The sequence below is a fragment of the Paramacrobiotus metropolitanus genome, unplaced genomic scaffold (genome assembly GCF_019649055.1).
Source record: "Paramacrobiotus metropolitanus isolate TYO unplaced genomic scaffold, Prichtersi_v1.0 Parri_scaffold0000091, whole genome shotgun sequence".
Classification (NCBI taxonomy): Eukaryota; Metazoa; Tardigrada; class Eutardigrada; order Parachela; family Macrobiotidae; genus Paramacrobiotus; species Paramacrobiotus metropolitanus.
This window is the reverse complement of record NW_026570311.1, coordinates 106,617-125,401: the sequence shown is the minus strand read 5'-3', so window position 1 is coordinate 125,401 and position 18,785 is coordinate 106,617. Positions and strand designations below refer to the sequence as shown.

General features: G+C 43.3%; 4 protein-coding genes and 1 long non-coding RNA gene across 5 annotated transcripts; 4 read left to right on the top strand and 1 right to left on the bottom strand.

Moving 5' to 3' along the window:
• Nucleotides 1-128: 128 nt before the first annotated feature.
• Nucleotides 129-2,072, top strand: LOC129596485 (uncharacterized). The gene is made up of 5 exons (XM_055493784.1): nucleotides 129-283; nucleotides 486-678; nucleotides 755-999; nucleotides 1,062-1,295; nucleotides 1,450-2,072. Exons 1-5 carry the CDS (start codon nucleotides 196-198, stop codon nucleotides 1,551-1,553), a joined length of 864 nt encoding a protein of 287 aa, XP_055349759.1. The 5' UTR covers nucleotides 129-195; the 3' UTR covers nucleotides 1,554-2,072.
• A 3,168-nt stretch (nucleotides 2,073-5,240) lies between these two features.
• On the top strand, nucleotides 5,241-9,258 carry LOC129596501 (uncharacterized). The gene is made up of 11 exons (XM_055493799.1): nucleotides 5,241-5,501; nucleotides 5,775-5,952; nucleotides 6,064-6,323; nucleotides 6,507-6,674; nucleotides 6,803-7,036; nucleotides 7,376-7,391; nucleotides 7,533-7,705; nucleotides 7,788-7,989; nucleotides 8,108-8,343; nucleotides 8,496-8,675; nucleotides 8,741-9,258. Exons 1-11 carry the CDS (start codon nucleotides 5,420-5,422, stop codon nucleotides 8,920-8,922), a joined length of 1,911 nt encoding a protein of 636 aa, XP_055349774.1. The 5' UTR covers nucleotides 5,241-5,419; the 3' UTR covers nucleotides 8,923-9,258.
• Nucleotides 9,259-9,897: 639 nt separating this feature from the next.
• LOC129596500 (uncharacterized) lies at nucleotides 9,898-10,548 on the top strand. Its single transcript, XM_055493798.1, has one exon. It carries the CDS (start codon nucleotides 9,898-9,900, stop codon nucleotides 10,546-10,548), a length of 651 nt encoding a protein of 216 aa, XP_055349773.1.
• A 3,991-nt stretch (nucleotides 10,549-14,539) lies between these two features.
• Nucleotides 14,540-18,537, bottom strand: LOC129596475 (uncharacterized). Its single transcript, XR_008691437.1, has 3 exons — nucleotides 18,143-18,537; nucleotides 14,822-15,010; nucleotides 14,540-14,765 (listed from the first exon to the last, which is right to left on the bottom strand). It is a non-coding gene; the product is annotated as an uncharacterized LOC129596475 (long non-coding RNA).
• LOC129596474 (uncharacterized) lies at nucleotides 16,206-18,143 on the top strand. The gene is made up of 2 exons (XM_055493766.1): nucleotides 16,206-16,764; nucleotides 16,972-18,143. The coding sequence occupies exons 1-2, from the start codon at nucleotides 16,644-16,646 to the stop codon at nucleotides 17,757-17,759; spliced, it is 909 nt and encodes a 302-aa protein (XP_055349741.1). The 5' UTR covers nucleotides 16,206-16,643; the 3' UTR covers nucleotides 17,760-18,143.
• Nucleotides 18,538-18,785: the final 248 nt, after the last annotated feature.

The window sequence follows — 18,785 nt, the reverse complement described above, 5'->3', positions numbered from 1 at the left end:
GAAATCATTGTAGCAGACGTTAGCGCGATACGCTATCTTTCGCTCTTTGTTTTGCTGCGCTTTTAATTGTCATCGTGATTACAATATACCTACCGTAATTATAAAAGTTGCTCTGCAATACAGAAAGTCGGAGCATATTGCGCTAGAATTTAAATCTGTTGCGATTAATTTAAGTCAGCACCTGATCACAGGAAAATGTGTGCTGGAAGAGTTGTTATTCTTATTTGTGGATTGGGATTTTTGTGTTTCGTTAAAAGCGCCACGGCTCAGTATTATGATTCATGTAAGTACCAGCAATTTAACTTTGGTTCCATTTAGTAAGTAAACACATCAGCCTGAAACAGCTATTTCGCAGTTCGCATACAAGTGTCACTATGGATAACGGAGTAAAACTAAAGGGCCTCTTCCAGCTATACTGCTGTTATATCCGTAGCGTGCATTATGGAAATAATTATTTTAAGTATTATAATTTCCGCTTTTTGCAGACCGGGATTTGGAGACAGCGTGCAACGAAAGCCTCACAGTAGTCTGCCCATATATGTACACCGGCAGAGCGGGAACCTTTCGTTACTACTATATCGGCAATCTGCCTGCCGGACGTTGCTCGTTTAACGTAACGTTAGACTCGAACTGCGGAACATCGGCGAGTAACCAGTTTGCGTTTTATTTCAATATCAGGTACGTGCGAAGATTCTGGAAGACCGCCTGCACAACTGAATCTACAACTGCAAATAACCTTTTTTATAAAATTAAGGAAATTTATTCTGCCATCCGAGGACACCCTGACAATTTACCAAACCCGTGATTCCGTAATGGGAAACTCGTCCACCATGATCAAGAAATTAACCGGCTACCTCGCCCAGTCATATAACCCTACGTCCGTCGCGCAAGCCAGGACAGCATTTTCTAGACAGCCGTCTTTCACGTTCGAGTACTTCCGCAGCTCATCTCCGTACAGCGGCCTTCATGAAGCGTACATTGACTTCGTTATCGTAGAAAGTACGCTGCTGGTATTGTTTGTCAAAAAGTTATCGATTTTCATTACTAACTCTTTGTTATAGGCACTTCTCACATACGCAACGCCTTTTGCGCTGCGCTTGGGGGATATGTGCACGATGACTTCATCTGTGATAAGGACGGTTTGACTGATCGTGTTAACTGTCCGTCCAGTTTCAGTCCCTCCATAACGGGACGGAATCCGGCGCTTTGGCGACAATGCCAGACCGCATCGACAACACCGTATTACTGGGATCGGTCGACGCGCTACTGGAACAACAATAATAATTATGATTACGGTAGGCACTAGGCACATACGGCTGCTTTGTATATTGGTTGTTGTTCCCTCCAGGGCAGACATGCATAACCTGTGAGGGAAGAGAACGTTTTATTACTTTTATAAATGCACCTGCACGTGAAAGACGGAACCTAGTTAACCAATTTGTTTTGTAGAAGATGACCTGAGTGCTGGAGCTATTACGGGCATCACTGTGGGAGTTGTCTTCTTTGTGATCCTGATCATATATAGCCTTTGCTTCCTCTGCCTGCTCTTCTAATCGAAGGACAGCCCCTAGCCGACCCATCGTTTTGACTTCAACAGGCGGCAACGTCAACACCAGCCGTCCGGTTGTGGTGGGCAACCAAACATTCGCTGAGTTGCATTCGTCGTATGTGGCAACCCCAGTACTTACTGGGCCGGCTCCACCCTTTATGGGTGCACCGCCGTCCTATGAGGAAGTCACTGCCTCGTCGCCCCAAGTTACTCTTACAATGCCACAGGCTACAGTGCCAAAATACTGACCCTCGCAATGCGGCTGCATGCCGATGCTTAATGAAGCGATCTCTCATAAAATTCCTCAGGTGCTATTTCAGCCTTAAATATCTTTTTGTTTATAAAAATTATGTCACAGTTTCATGTGAACATGTAGACTTGAACGTGGGCTTGCGGTGTACTGCAGTAATGCGCATGTTACTGCACGACAGCGGTGAAAACAAAGATTGCTAGTAAAGCCCGCGCAAACTGCGGAGAACCAACCAGCGATGGATTACTACAAACTTACAAAAAATAAAACCCGCATCTACAAGTACGCATTTATTGACTACCGAAACGCGGAAAAGTAATACTTTGGCTTTACTGGGAGATTTTGCACTCGCAGAAGACTTTATAAAGGTCCATTGCACATATCCATTACGCGAAATTATTAATTTTGTTGGTTACTGGAATGAAAAGTCTGGAGTATTCCCGGAAACATAGGATGACACCGCAGCTGCTGCTTAATTTCTGGCGATCGTGGAGATGAAGACACTGCTGTCTTGCGTGAAAACTGCCGCTGCATCTGCATAAGTCGCTGTTTAATATCCTTCTTCTGCTGCGGGCACCGGTACTTGAGGAATACCATCCAAGCGGACCAATTAAATTATCGATCTGCCGTGCATGTGTATGTTCGCATGATTATCAAGCAACTCAATCCGATACTACTGCAGTATCTTTAATACATGTATTGAATGTTTTTGTTTGCACAGTTGAGTTGTTTAATTCACGCTGTATTTACATTGCACACTTCCGGTGTACTTCTCATATCTCCTTGCACCGAGAACATTTACAGCATGCCCCACATTGTGCGCTTTATTAGCCGTGAAGTCGCAGAATCAGTTGTCTATTTGCACCAAAACCATGTGGCTACTTCTTGGAACGGCACAAATTAAAGAAGCTGTCACGCAGATCCTTCAAGCTGATCAGGAGAAAAATCGGATCCAGGAGTGTCTGAAAGCCGCTGACGAGATTGGCAATGGGATATGCCGTGAGGATATACCTCTCCCCGCCGGCCATCTGCGTCACGATGATCACTTGTTCCGGCAGCCAGCAGACAATAGTGAACGCCGACAGCAGCGTGACAATGCGGAAGGTCCGGTTCTTATTGGCCGATGACTTGGTCAGGCCGCGTGTCGGTGCCCAGCTCTCCGAACGGGCATCCTGTAGCACCTTATTTCGGCCCTGCATATACTTGTAGAAAAGGTACGGATACGCGGCTACAATACACAACGGGAGGATGTAGAACATGATGTAGGCGATGCCGTTGATGGCCGAGTCGGATTGCACTTTGTACCAGCAGCCGTAGCGCTCGACTGGCCGCGGCCGGGTCTTCTCGTTGGCTAGAATCGCCGGGATACCAAAACCGTGGACGCTGACAGCTAGTGCCACGCACAGACCGCTAGCGAACCGCGGTCCGTGGTGTTCTTTGTAGCTGAGGGGAAAGGTCATAGCCCATGCACGGTTTAACGTAATCAACGCGTGGGAACACAGACATAAGCTGCGGATGATCGTTGTTCCGTATATGTTAGCGACGCAGCCGGTTTCGCTCAAGAAAAACCGGTTTTTCGGCGTTCCGAGATTGGCGATTATGGCAAAAGGGAAATATAAAACGGTTTCTAATAAATTGGAGATTAACAGTGCGATGAGATAAACGGAAAACGGCGTGCGCAGGTTTGGACGGATTAAGTAAATTGTCAAGACGTTGGTGTTGAAAAGGAAACTGCCGATGGCCACGATTAAGCGGGTGATGGCGAAAGCATTCCACTTAATATCAAAAGGAAATACTGGTGATGTGAAATTACTGTGGGAAGAATTCATATTAGAAAATGGTAAGGCGTTAAAAGCGTAAATGAAAAAAACTGTAGAGCGTAAAAAATGTGTCACATACAAAAATGTGCTACCGTATAAATATCCTGGCACTCAATAAAGAAGTCACAAAGATCGCCAGGCCAACCACAATGTGCTAATGCGCTGAATAGTGTACAGTTTCCATCATCGTCACATCCATTATGCGCTCTACTTCAGCGATACTGAAGGCGGCTGGGATGCGTAATTTATTGAATTTACGTTGAATAAATGATTACAAAAGGCATCTTAAACGGAGACTGTCACAGCGTTTCAATGCTAAAGCCCGTCAAGAGGCACTGGTAAAGGGAGACTGGGTGGAAACCGGGAAGAAGAGGAGTATTATGTTGGAGGTCGCGTTGCATTGTCGTGTGGCAGCAGCAGTTAACATCTGCGCAGTGTTGGTACATGTAGTGTATACAGTGGGTTTAGTAGGATTGTACTGTATCAACATTGTTACAAGAAAGTTCGTGTTGTTGGTGATGTTTATTTAGGGAATACGGGATCAATGGATGCAGAGGAAAACCCAATAAAGATGCTCAACAACTTGGAAGATAAAGTATTGTGTAGTGTGTACAGTGGACGTGAAAGGGATCGAACACAATCTGTAATACTTCTACATACAATATTATTCTGATACACTTGTCTTTCGCACATAAGTAATTCATTGATTGTTTTGAATTAATGTGGGAATAATATTGATTTTTATTTTACTGAATTTCAAGGAAGTGAATGGAGTTTAATTCCGTTAAGCCGACAAACCGCGTTTGAGTTTCTAACAGTTTAACTGAATATTTATATGTAATTACGCCTATCATACACATGTTCCGCTCAGAAAAAATACGTTTCATGGGCAACGATCCATACATACTGTACATTCATCATACGAACACTCGTATATTCATCATCATATATAATATGAATGGTAAACAAAAATTATATTAACAAGAATATGATGAATATATGATGCATGTAGGAATGAATATATATGATGATCTTATCATATATTCATCCTCATATACTAGTACATATATTGATTTATATTCATCATATACATGGCCCGTTAATGGGTTTGGCTCCTTAATAAACCATGAAAGCGTTACCAGATATTTTTGAAATGAAATTGCGAACACCTGCTGATACTGCAGTGAAAGACCGCACATCGGGTTGGCGAATCTCATGCTCAAAAATTGAATAAATATATAAATACGATGCCGCTTTTGATGACCTTTTAAAAAGATCATCAACACTACTCTATAGCAAAAATAATTATGACGGCTAATGTTTATGAAAGATGACAGCAAAACATAAAAACATGAGTGAAAAAAAGTTAGAAAGGTAATGCTTAAAGATTATGCACACCGGCAAGTTAAAAATATCGGAAATTAAAACTTACGATTTTTTATATCAAGTTATTGGTAATGTGTAATGCATCCGCTGTGCCGAGCCTACTTCAGTTACTACGATATGACAAACTTTACTTCCGTTATCGCTTGAAATTTTAACAGAGGACTTTGACCGGCTATTTATCGATTAGCTTGATTTCGCGGTCATGTTTATCAAGTAGCAGGTGTTAAATGTATGTGCAAGATCAGCATTTATAAAGTGTGTACAGAAAGACCGTGCATAAACGTTTGAATCGTGTGTGCAAGGTTAAACGGCATTTGTAAAGCAAGGCTTAGTGGCGGTATTTCCTCATCGCATGACTTCCTGTACACATTTAAATTACGACATTAATTTGAAATTTTGGGAACACCTTTGGAAATGGAAGCCTCTGCTATTCACGTCGGGATACTTTTAGTGGCGATAGGATGTCCCAGCGTTTTCGGTGTTTATTACCCAACAGGTAAACTTAGATTAGTACGGATAACTGGCACAGTTTCAAGCAGTCGAGCTTACATTCTGTCGATATTTGGCGGATTATTTTTTGAAAATGTTTTTGTTCCATGATAGTTTGGACTACAGTATAACGTACAAAAGCAGGGAAGGTTTTAAAAAGCAGTATGACAAAAAAAATTTTTTCAAACGAGCATGTAAAAATATTCTATAAATAAGCCCAGTGTATTTTTACAGCTGAATTTTTGCTAGAAAATACAGGCATGATAAATTTTGTTTACAGTCGATCTGCAGATGTGGTGTGGGAAGAACTTTACCGTTTCCTGCCCATCGACCCTCAACGGCCGCGCGGGAACTCTCCGCTTGTCGCCCCCTCCGGATTATAACTGCCAGGTTAACTTCACGCTGGAAAGCAACTGCGGTTTCTCCTCTGACCGATATGCTATTTATTTCAATATCCGGTATATGCAGCTTCCGCTAATAAATTACATAGAAAACAGCGATATTCGGAAGTTTTTTTCGTGGTTTTGATGTTTGAAACTTTGAAATGAAGTCTTCTTTCTGTTTGGCAGCAAGTTTGATCTTCCGTCCAGCAGTGGTGTTAATCAAGATACCATGATGATCTATGAACAGCAGCTACCGTGGCCGTTCACTCCCACCCTGGTCAAGCAGTTAAGCGGTTACCAGACGGCGATGACCAATCCGGCATCCGTGGCCCAGCTGTTGTCTTCGTACTCTCGTAGACCTTCTTTAACCATTCAGTACCTGCGACAAGCGACGACGGCACCGGTCTACGGGCACGAACTGCTCATCGACTACGTTATCGTGGAAGGTGAGCGATAAGCAGCGGTGATAAGGATGACAGACATCAATTATGACAGAATCGAGTACTCTGTGGTATTCTGTACAATAATTTATAGCAGCCACATCGTGGTACGCTGACTTTAATGTATCGATTGCATTATAAGAACTAATACAATGTTATCACGAAAATGCTAATGCGGATCATTTCTAGAGTCTTCCACTGTCGGTAACACATACTGCAGCGCTCTATACGGCTACGTTAACGATGATTACATTTGTGACCATGACGGCGGGAATGACCGCTGCAACTGTCCGTACACGTACACTGCCAGTCTGGGCAGCAATCCAGCATACACCCGCGGCTCGAACTGTGGCACCCGTAAGAACTTATTTCAATAACTGCGAAACTATTTTAACTATTTTTATTCAAACCCGTTTTGATAAAAACTTTGGTCGTAATTTTACACGGTTTGTCGAACGTTGTACATAGGCGTGTATGTTTTGCAGACGGCGGCTCCATCGGCTTAATTGTCGGAGCCATTATGGGCAGCATTGGTTTCATCATTATCATTGTGGTGGTGGTTCTCCTGGCGCGCCGCCGACACCACCGCATCCTGGTGGCCCGCACCTGTGTCCACGAGCCGACGGTGGTGGGACCGTACCAGCAGATGCCGTCCTACCAGAACGCCCCGCCCGCTTACAATCAGCAGTGTTATACAGAGCCGCATTGCGGTGATAAATGCTGAACTGCTGTCTGAAAAATTAAAATTACGATGTGCAGATTACGGAAGAAATAACTAACGCAGTGCTGTTTGGTAAACTTTCGACAGACTGGAGTTGCTCATCTCAATCACGATTTCTGCTACAAATTTATCTAGTCTGATCGTATGCTGGTTATGATGGAGAAATTCTGTTTAGTCTGTGTTCTTTTTATAAAACAAAAACGTTTTACTAGAAAGCACTGGATATGGGAAATGATGTCATGCTGCTGCTATTAGTTTATTATCGCTGCGAATGTGCGCCGCAAGTACAGATTGATTGCATTTAACACCGATTACCGGCGATATATTGTATATACAGTTAGAATTCCACAAGCGTGACTATTTGCATGGCCATAATGCATTCCGCTGTTCATTATCGTGCAAGGCTTTGTCATGGCATTCGCTGATTAACCTGGTTGTTGTTCACATGCCCGCTGCGCATATATGACCAAAATCCACGACAGTTTGACTTGAAGCACCACTTTGAACGTTTCCAAATTTTATTGCGAGTACTTTAGTACGCAAAACGCTTTATTTTTTCTGCACACTTGGGACAAAATGGATGCTCTTCGATATGTTTATGTAGGAATTCTCTTGGCTGCCGCAACATTGACGAATGTTTCTGCGGCCTACGTATACTACTCCGAAAGTTAGTATGTATTTCATACCCACAGCCAACGTTTACTGAACAGCAGACAGAAATTCGTGTATTTTGCATTCTTTAATTGCAGTAAACCTTGATCTACCACGTCGATGTGGAGAACAGATCGTAATCCCATGCCCCTTCGATGATGCCGGGAGATTCGGTACACTGAGATGGACGCCACCCAGTAACAGCTGTACGATCCACCTGGCCCTGGAGGACAAATGCGGGTTCATTTTTGACAGCCGCGGCCAGAAAACGGATCGATATGCTATTTATCTAAATTTTCCGTACGGTTCGGACTTATTTGCTATATAAAAATACATCGGACTTCGTTCTTAACGGAACATGAGAAAGCGCTGTTCAAAGCAGCAGAACGGGATAATTAAAAGGCTGGTTTATTTACAGGAAACTGGAATCCAGGCATCATGTTGTGGAAGTGTATGAAGACAGAAATGACGTTCGAACCCTCGTCAAACACCTGATCGGAGGCATGGCGGGCTTCAAGAATCCGCGCTCTGTCGCGCAGCTGCTGTCGCTGTATTCCAATCAGCCCAGTTTGACACTACAGTTCAGCAAACCCAGGAACCAAACGAACGTCTCAATGGCTCTACGTGAATCTATCGATTTTCGTATTATTGAAGGTCAGTTCTGTAGATGTTGTCGCTCTACTTTATTCGGTCCCACCTTTATGATTCGCTGCAGCGTACTCCTTACTAAGAAGTTCTCAGTACATATGCGTGCTGAAACGGACGATAGCACACGGTTGTTTGTGCCACTAAACGGTTCTTTGTAGAGTTTCCCAGTCCGGACCGAACGTACTGTGACGCGCTCGGCGGATACCTCATGGATAAGTACATGTGCGATCACGGCGGAGATGGCCGGGACGACCGCTGCAACTGTCCGTCCAACTACGTAGACAGCATTGCACGAAACCCGGCAACCGGCAGACAACGCTGTTCCTCAGCCAATACGTGTACGTGGAAATCGTTGGCTTGCTAGCATTGCGTAGTAAAAAATAGTATGGTGTTCTGTCTGCAGCCTGGATGATTGTCGGTGTCGTGCTGGGCTGTGTTGGTGCCATGATCGGTGTCGTCGTTCCACTGGCGATACTGATCCGACGCAGACGTGCGCAGAATTCCCTTCGTGCCACCGAGGCAGCAAAGGGCATTGTCGGACCGTATCAGTCGGTACCTTCTTACCAAGAATCCGCATCAACGTGAATGCAACCAGAACGCGCAGAATAGTCCACACCTAATTAGACGCCTAGCAAGTAGCAGATTCAATGTCAAAAGATTATTTGTGGAGTGCGATCACAATTGTGAAAGGGTTGATTTTGTACATTCTCCATAATTTAAACGTGCTTAGTGCCGTGAAACTGTCGCCTGGTCTCCTAGAGTATTTGTACTGTAGTAAAATTAATTATGATGTTGATGTCTTTCCATGTACACTGTATAGTGTCTACATGTGCGCCCTCAGCTGATGAACAAATGAACACGAATTTCATCTAGCCTCTTGCCGATACTTGGACGAAATTTCATATACGGGCTAGCTTGTAACTAGACGCTAACTTCCCGCATTTAGAGGGTAATAACTTATCATAGTTTTCTCTGTGCGAAAATAAGCAATGAAATTTTCTGCGCACCTTGTACGTACTTCGAAGGATCTGACTTTAGTTTCTAAATATGAATTAAACCACTCACTTGTGAGAAAAAGACCGTGTCATTAAATAGTACGTGTGCTGCGGCAAATGTTTCCAGTGTACAGTAGTCGGGTATTGTAAGTGTTGTGTGAAAAGCAGATCCTAATATCCGATAAAATTTTTAATCGGAAGAAGCGACTAATTAGGCTGCAAAAACTACTGACGACTCATTAAGACTGGAATATGCATATACATACACCGAAAATGACTCACCAGCACCGCTTAATACTGGAAATGGATGGATACCATCAGCGGCTTTTGAGAAGCGCCGTTCATTCCACTGTTCTTTCCGCCATCTGATAGCACGCCGCCAGGGTACCGGCGCGGTCGGTGGAAGTATTTAAACACCGCGTTGCCTCACAGCCACCATAACTAACTGCATCGTTCAGAGCTACCGTATACGGACGCCGCTATCAGCGTATTTTGTTATAGTTGCTGCCAGTCTTTTCAAGAGCCTTATTTTAATCTGCTGGTGGAAATGTACTCATCAGTGGTCATGTTACTGGCGTTGGCGAGTGGGACGTTCGCTGCTAGTCTCGCACGACAACCGATCCTGCAGACGCAGATCCACCGTCACCTGGAAATGGTCTGGACCGATAAAGGCAGTGGTGCCACGCGGGACGGTTCCTTCTGGCAACCCGTCGGCCTTCCTCTAGGATACTTTTACCTCGGTCACTACGCCAAGCAAGGACATGTCATCAACTCCGGCCACGACTACGCCGTCCTCGTCAAAGCGTTGCCGGGACACGAGGATGCCCTGCGCCCACCCAGTCGTCTGGAATGGGTGTATGACGACGAGAAAACCGGGGCGGATTTGGATGTGACCATCTACAACCCGGTGCCCACTGCCGGGTACACCTGCCTGGGACATGTGGCGCTGCGCTCGCGTCGCCGGGATGCCTCGCCCAACGAGTTCCCGGAACTGCGCTGTGTGAAGACCGAATACGTACTGGCAGCCGTCGCCGGGGAGGAAGCCTGGAATGATAAGAAGTCCGGTGGAAAGCACGATTTCTCGGCGTGGCGCAATGTACCCGGGACCGGTGCGGATGGGCTGGATGTGCACACGTTTGTGGGGCACCGCTCCTACGACCGGCCTCACAGTTTACCGAGTCAGAATGTTTTGAACCGGGCATATGTAAAAGAATAATTTACTGGGTGCATGGCGGTTTCTGATATTTGGTGGACAAAAAAACTGTAGTTTTTAGGAAGACCGTGCTTCCACCTGCAAGCAATAATAGTCAACTACCAAATACTGTAGTTGCCACTTGCCGGCAAATGCTTTTACAACGCTCCTTTATATGCTTGTATAATTTCGCTTGCCAATAAAAATTAAAACTGATTAAGTTAAACATAATGCAGTATAAAGTACTCCCTTCCCGCACTTTATTGGTCAAATCGAAAACGTAATACACAAATATACTGTATGTAAAAAAAGCATGCTGAATCGTAACAGAAAAATTTCGTTTAGCTAATCCAGCCCTTCCATCATGCCGAGCACTGACGCCGAATTTCCCCGTTGAATTTCTATGAACAAACGCTGCCGCAGATATTCATGCGAGCGTGCTTCTCCGGTATGCTGCTGCAGTCCTTTTCCCAGCTATCAGGTTTCAAGTGCATACTCGCATGTATTTTAATCACGTATTTGTATAAACTTGCCCTATTTGATTTCCAGAATTTGCTTCCAACCTCATTTAAATACGCTTATATTAAGACCATATAATTATTCGGCAATATTTTATCGTTAACATAGCTGAATAGCTGCTGATAAATACATAAGTTAGATAAATGTATAAGTTCTGCGTACCAGTACAGTATAAATGTGCATTTTCAAAATATTGTCGAATTTCCATTTTGCTAATTACATACTTTATCTCACTACTTGGTGCGGTCAGTACCAGGCTGGTGATTACCGTGTTTTTATAGTTTTTCCGTGTGCTCATATTTTCAGTAAAACTATCAACGGCGAAACGCAGTATTCAGCATAAAACAAGAATCCTGCAGGTGAACATTGCAGCGACACCGACACCGGAAGCTGAGCGGCTGATTCGGTAAATCAATAACGATGTTAAGCACACACAGTGAAAGCACCAAATTGCTCGCACTGCTTTTATATGTCGCGTGATTGCACGCGTATTAAGGGATTTGGCCCGGTACATAACACTAAAATCGTGTACATTGACGGGAATATTCGCTTTCGCGCACTTTCAAACACTTTTTTGGGTTGCTTTTTGACATTGTGTAGCCAAATAATTGGTGTACATAGGCGTGAAATCCGTTTTTGCGCGCAACATCCGGTTGCGGAGTTATGAGAGTAACAAAATTCCAAAAAGTTTAAATGCATTCAGGTGTACCAAAAGTCTCACTATGGACCGATCCCTTTCAAACTTTGCACTTAAATGCACATAACCATGAAGATCGTTTTGACACGGATCCACTGTTCTAGCATGTTTTTCAAATTTTAAAATGAATTTCAAAAATTTTAAATTTCATTTTAAGATTCGAAAAAAATCGTAGAGCATTGGAAAAACATTAATAGATCATTGGAAATATTTACAGTAATGTTAAGTTATTGAATCACAGTCTAGCACATAGAGCTGATTAAATTCATCAAGACAATTCTGTACAACATTTTTATTATTTATTGTGTTTCACCTTGAGGTTATTACTGAATGTATCATGTAAATTATAGGATAAAACGATTAATAAATCATTATAAACTGTATGTTAAAGAAATTACCGTTGAAGGAAATATTAAGGAGGTATCTTGTATTACGTGTGTATCAAAGGATAAGATTAGTAAGTAAAGTTTTCGCAGATGTTGCACCTACTCCGCTTGTGTAACGACGTCTTAACATGGTCTCCCTCCTTTGTTTTCATTATACGGTATATATCTAACACTTTACTAACAGCGTTCTTAAAGTGAAAAGGTGAAATCCCTCGCATTATGTCCACGGATGTCAAGATTGCAGCGGCGTAAATAATAAATGCGTGTAAAGTACCGCTGAGCGGCAGAAGCGCTGCCGAGGATGCTTGTCCCGCAGCGCTTAAGCCGACCAAATACCGGAAAAGCATACGTGGTCCCGTCAGCTTTTCATCCAGCTGATATTCCATTCAGCTTGTTATGTACGCACTCTTCATGGAACAGTCCCAGTGGAATTCAATAATTCACGCCTCGTTTCCTGCCCTAGTCCGGTAAAATTAACTTTCCAGCCTACTCCTGTTAAATCCCCGATCGTGATCACGGCACCGTTTACCTGACAAGAGGCTGCAAAATTTCATCTGGCTTTTCTTGGTATTTATTGATACCAGCACTGCCATACAATTGAATCATCACATCCACGACCATCACGCTGCTCTTCTTTTGCTGCGTTGGGTTGCAATAAATAAAAACGATTAGCTGCGGCATGATTATCTGAATTCAAAGTCAGCGGTCGTGCTAAATCCATACCAGCGCCATGCCTGTGATTAATGGATCCAGCGAATCGACTCGCATCTCTTCTGTGTAACTGTCTGCGTAGCGAGAAGCAGACAGATAAAGCAAAAAAACCTCTTCCTAGCGCCATTCAATAAACCAGGCACGACAGTCTGTGTAGTTTGCTTTTTCTTCGCGGACAATTCATTTCTGTTTTTACCAGTATGAAAAACATGGCGACTTTTTGCCAAGAAATCCTAGACGGTTTGCTCGTCAGGTGTACTAACGTCAGTGGATTATATTATGAAAGGAAAAATCTCGGCGTTTATCTGATTCAGTATGCTGCATACCTTGCAGCAGGTTGCATTACTGTATTTTTATTTTTTTTGTATAAAATGGATAATCTGACTGACTCCGCTAGATTACCTGCCAACATCGCTGACTGTTGTCGATGTTTATGTAAGATTGATATGTCGTCATTAATGTGGACCATTGTCGCCGCCATTGTGATCGCAGTTCTAATTCTTGTTCCCGTACTATTTTTAATTTGGTTAATTTTTAAAATAATTTTTGCGAGAAAGTTTTTTGGGAAAGGGTGGTACCGGCGCGAGGAAATCTGGGCCAGAATTCTGGAATTTTACCCGTTGAAGTTATTACGACAACGGGCGGTTGTTTATCTTCCTCCACAACAGCTCTTGCATGTTAACGGAAATCCTCATGGGGCACAATTATGATAATTTTAATGCGACGTGACCGGCAAATACGTAATACAGTATTTGCACGTATTTGTCAGTGAATTGTTATCTTGTCAAATACATTATTAAATTGTTATTTTGCGCAAACTTTATTAAATGTGTTCGAGTCCGCTGATCGTAACTGTTCCAATGATCGTAATGCCATTTCAACTGCATTGCGAAATCCGCGAATGATGCACGTATACTTCTAAGTTCTAGTATTGTTATGAAAAGTATAATCGCTTTCTTTCTTAAATACCAGATTTATTCGTTGTGACCTTTGAGGTTCCTAAAATAAATTCTGGTTTGCCAACCGGATTATTCATTCAGTTCACCCTGTTGGTTGAGACCGAAGTTCTGGCCATGCACCGGATACATTTACGTGCAATATTTGATCTTTGGCCATTTGGAATTCGTACTGTATTATAGGACCAGTGGATATTGCTAATGATTAATTGGACAATTAATTTCTCCGTGGACATCATGTACAGTAAGTAAAATTGCCCAATGATTATTTTTAATGGTATACAAACCGTTTTATCTCCGTAACAGTTTATTCTCTTGCCTGTAAGTTGCCAGTTGGCACTTATCTGAGATGCGTGCATGATTGCATTAAATAAGGTCATGCTGAAAGTTCGAAACCGTGTTATAGGTGTTTGTTAGCATTTTCAATTGAGAAATACGATAAAAGCCTTGAGGTGATTTTGAGATGGGTTTAATATGCAGCGAAATTTGACTGGAAACTTTGCCTGCATTCGGCAGTTGAATATTTTCGGGCTAAACGTCCCAACATTAATAATTAATTATTCAGTCTATGGATTTGCATACATACCTACTTACTACATTTGCACTGGCTTAAACGCAGCACCAGCAATCGGGCACACATAATCGCGTATAACTTTGTACAACCCTATACTAATTTTTGCGTTTTTAAGTAGATTCAATATTAATATTGTGCAGATTCGGCAAGGAAATACCATCATAATCCCAGACGACGATTAAATACACAACGTCTCAATCCCAGTTTGGTTTGCCATGTACCGCTACTTCATACCACCCGAGTCTGACCTTGACATTATTGCCTCGTACGACGAGATTGTGCCTCCGGTCGCCCAACTGGTGCGACTACGATCGGCAGTTCCATGCGCACATAACCTGCCATCCGCACGACATGGAGCAGCTAGCATGCCAACACCAATACGCTGATGGAGATATCGCCTACGTTCAAAGCCGGCTGCGTAACACATATGAAACGGCTGAAATCATCGACAAACCTGCAAAACTCGACAACTCCTGCCGCAACTGCTGAGACATTACCGCCACAGCGTCGGATGGATAACGGATATTGATCCTGAACCTCCGTGACCACGCAAAAATCACCTTTTCACCGTTCCGCAAGATTCTTGCTTGAGGGCAGGAGGATGAAAATGTTATGCCCAAAATTCGAAGTCGTTAGGTCATACCTGCACCAGTTTAAATTTAACGCAACCCGCACATCTGCCGATTTGTCACAAAACCGCAACACACGACTCTCCGCTACGAAGCGCCTAAAGTACAGTACAGCAAGCGATACCGATTAATTTCTAGGCCAATAATTATTTCGTGTATAAGCAGTGAGAAGAAGTTGCATTTTCGGTATAGGCTCCTGTTCTTGATCTTTTAACTGCACATGGCTTTAGCCACTGTCTAATTTGTCTGTAAACGTTTTGGTCATTGGTTTTGCTTCTTCGATTGTGTACATTTCGGCATGGAACCTTACACGGTTTTGAATAAGCACTTAGTAGATGCAATTCTCCCACGCTGATCTTTGTCCCGAATATTTTTATTTGTTCGTCTGACAGCGGTTTCTCTCGCTAAAATTAATTTGTGAATAAAACGGTAAGCAGACTGGTGCTTCGTAATTCGTATTTCGACAAACAAGATTACTATTGAATTTTTTGTTCGTAATCCTACCCATAGACTTACAATTTTAAATTCGTGATTTTAGTATCTTATACTGCATTATCGAAAGCCAAAATACTTAAAATTCCGAATTAGGTCTCCTAAATTCCGAGTTTCTACGGCATAAACGCGCCCTCCCATCGAGCAGCGGTGACTAAGCTATGTGTGTCAAATTTCCTGCTCACCGACGCCCCGTGATTTCACTAAGGATTCCTCTTTGCGTAAACCGGCTGGAAGAGCACGGGGCCAGACATCGATTTTGCCATAACGACTATTTCATAACCGAAACTGATGTCTTGCCCTTTTTTAGCGTAGTGACCAAATAAAAACATCCAACAAGTTTAAGACAGGCAAAAACATGAGCAAGATAAGCCCTTTATATACACTTTCCGACAAAAAATACTTCAAAGAAAACAAATTGCACTGTCAAAATGCCTTATGCCGAACCATCCTATGCCAAAAACGTCGTACAGGAAGGGTACATCCGCCAGTTCAACAGGATAATTATGGTAACACTTAGTTCACGTGAAAGACGATTGCTAAAATGCTAAAATTGCTAAAGTGCTAAAAAAATTGAGGGTGATTGCTAAATTGGCGAGGGCTCCCTAGCAACCTGCAAAACGTACATCCAACAATCAGAGTTAGGGCCGGTGATACGTATAGCGTCATCGTTCGGTTAAGATTCACTGGCATCATCATTCTGCAGTTTCTGCACCTACATGCCGTGCTACAAGTTAAGCATAAACTGATACAACGAAAAATACAAAATCACGGCTCTCCCCAAACTATAATGCAGTAGCCATCATTTTAGGCGCTGACACTGCGCTAATCTCACTGTGCTTGTACAATTGTTTTGTAGCTTAGCTTGTACATGACCTGGGACCGACAGCAACAATTTATCTGAAGTAAATAATTCAGTAATTTAACTGCCTCTCTCACGTATCATCATAATTACACATTTTTCTGGCATTACTGTCATTGTATTTAATTATTGCTCGCAATATGCCACCTGATTACCAGGAAGGCTCGCGCGCTGTTCCGAGGCATAAAAATAAGTCAAATTGCAGCTGTGCTTAATAAATAACTGGAGAGAATGCAGTCGCGATTTTTATTAAGCCAATGGAACCTGCCTAATCCCGCAGCCTTCATGCACCCATGCACATTACGCTGGTTTTTTACCGCCTGCTATTCTACTGTCTGTGGCGTTATTATCTTCCCAATCATTGCAGCGCCTGTACGGTGCATAAGACAGGGGATTCTTACTCCGAAAAATTTCGTAAGTTTTATGCTAATTAGTATGGAGTTTTGACCATTAGTTGCTCCTGCCCTAACAAATGCAACCTACGAGTAACAATGTTTATCCTGGCTTGTAAAGTTACAGTATAATCCGCATAGTTTCTGATCAGAATAATCAGCCAGTTAGCCGTATATTCGTCACTATAGAATCACGACCGAGTTCGACGTCACAGCTGCCTTTTTGCAGTGGGGGATATAATGGACCGGGCGTTGCGCACTAAAGAAGACGATATGGTCACACTTCAATTTCCAGGACCTACCACCTTGGCGCAACCGCTTGTTATCGACGGCGTCAAGCGTGCGCGCCTTGGACAAAACGCTTCCTTCAGTTGTGATATACCGTTGGACGGCTCACCTGACAGCTTGACGTGGACCGTCCTGGGCCGCACCGTATTCGAAGACGGACGAGCGCTCAGCGTGTCCCAAGTACAGTACGATGTTGTACAGCTAGACGGCGTCAGTGTCTTGCGCGTCATCAATGTATCTCTGCTGTCCACCGGTCAGATTGTATGCTTCAAGGACTCTACCAAGGCAACTGTCCTGAAGCGCTACTCCCTGATACCCCGAGTGACGCGGGCGGAGGAGGTTTTTGTCGGAAGTTGGTCGCCGTTACAACCAATAATTGTCAACCAAGGTATAAGCACACTGATAACCTGCACAGTGCGATTGCCGCTGTCGCCGGATGTCGTGGACAATGTGCGCAATCAGTACATGTGGCGCCATAACGGCCGATTGATTACCGTGCCACGGGAAGAGCCCTATATGAGCTTTCTCCCGCCGGAGTGGAGCTACCAGACCGCCACCGGTCTGGGCCCCACCGCGAATATACCGGGAGCGTCGTTTACGCTGAATCTGCATTTTCCCCGGACGAGTGCGAAGGATACGGGCCCGGTTGAGTTCTGGTTTCGCCCGCATCGCCACCTCCATGAATGGGTTATACAATCGACTCGCCTCATTGTCAAGACAGAATCTTAAAATTAATAGGTTTTCCTGTCAGTGCATTCTTTACTAATAAGCGGTCAAAGTGATATTATCATGTTATTGTCGGGCCGTCGGCAACAGAAAGTGACGCCAGAAACCGAATAACATTAAATTTAAATGGTTCAAGTTGTTAGTTAAAAACTTAAAATGGCATCTGTGTTCCTTAAAACCGAGAGACATACAAATCAGCAATTTTAGATAAATTATAAATTCTTCCCAGCAGTTATATATGTTTTGCGGTTGTTAATAGGTCCAAGCGTAGTAAATTGCGAGACTAGGTTTATCATAGTGGGAAACAAAGTCGCATATGTCACTAGCGGGATTGTTTTGTAAATTGGTTCTTTAACATTTTAACGGGAAATCGTATGTACACTTACATGTGCCGCCCGTTGGTACTAGGTTTCCGCGTTTCTGGCGTTCTTATTGATTTTGCTTAATGGTGCCCGGACCTCATGTACAACAGGCCACGGATGTCCTTAGCCGTTGGGGTACGCAATCCCCACCGTCCTTCACTTGCAAATAGATAACCATCTGCTTCTTATATCGTTCGTCTTATGTTTTATTATCACTGGCCACGGCTAATGGATAAGCTAAGGTATACATAGCAGTACATCGATCGATTAATTGTCGATACGGTGGTTATCACTTATCGTCACGCGCTACTGGGAATAACAGAAACGATAATTCTGTTTCAAGGCCTATGCCGAAAAACTACTGGAATTCTTCGCTCAAAAAATTTTCCTGCGGTTGAATTATTATGAGGTCTTAGACGTTGTCAGTGCACTTACAAAATAATGTTAACGTTTGCGTACTAGTGCATGGCGGATCGCTTTAATACTGCGGCAAAAGACAAGGATACTACCGATACTTGTAGTATTCCGGCATTACGAAACTGACAAACAGTTAAGATAATATTGCTAGCTCGTGAAAGTTTGGTTATTGTGAAGTCATTTTCGACGATTTTTCGACGATTTAGAGCCCGACAGTGTTATCGAGTTATAACAACTAACAAGCATATCT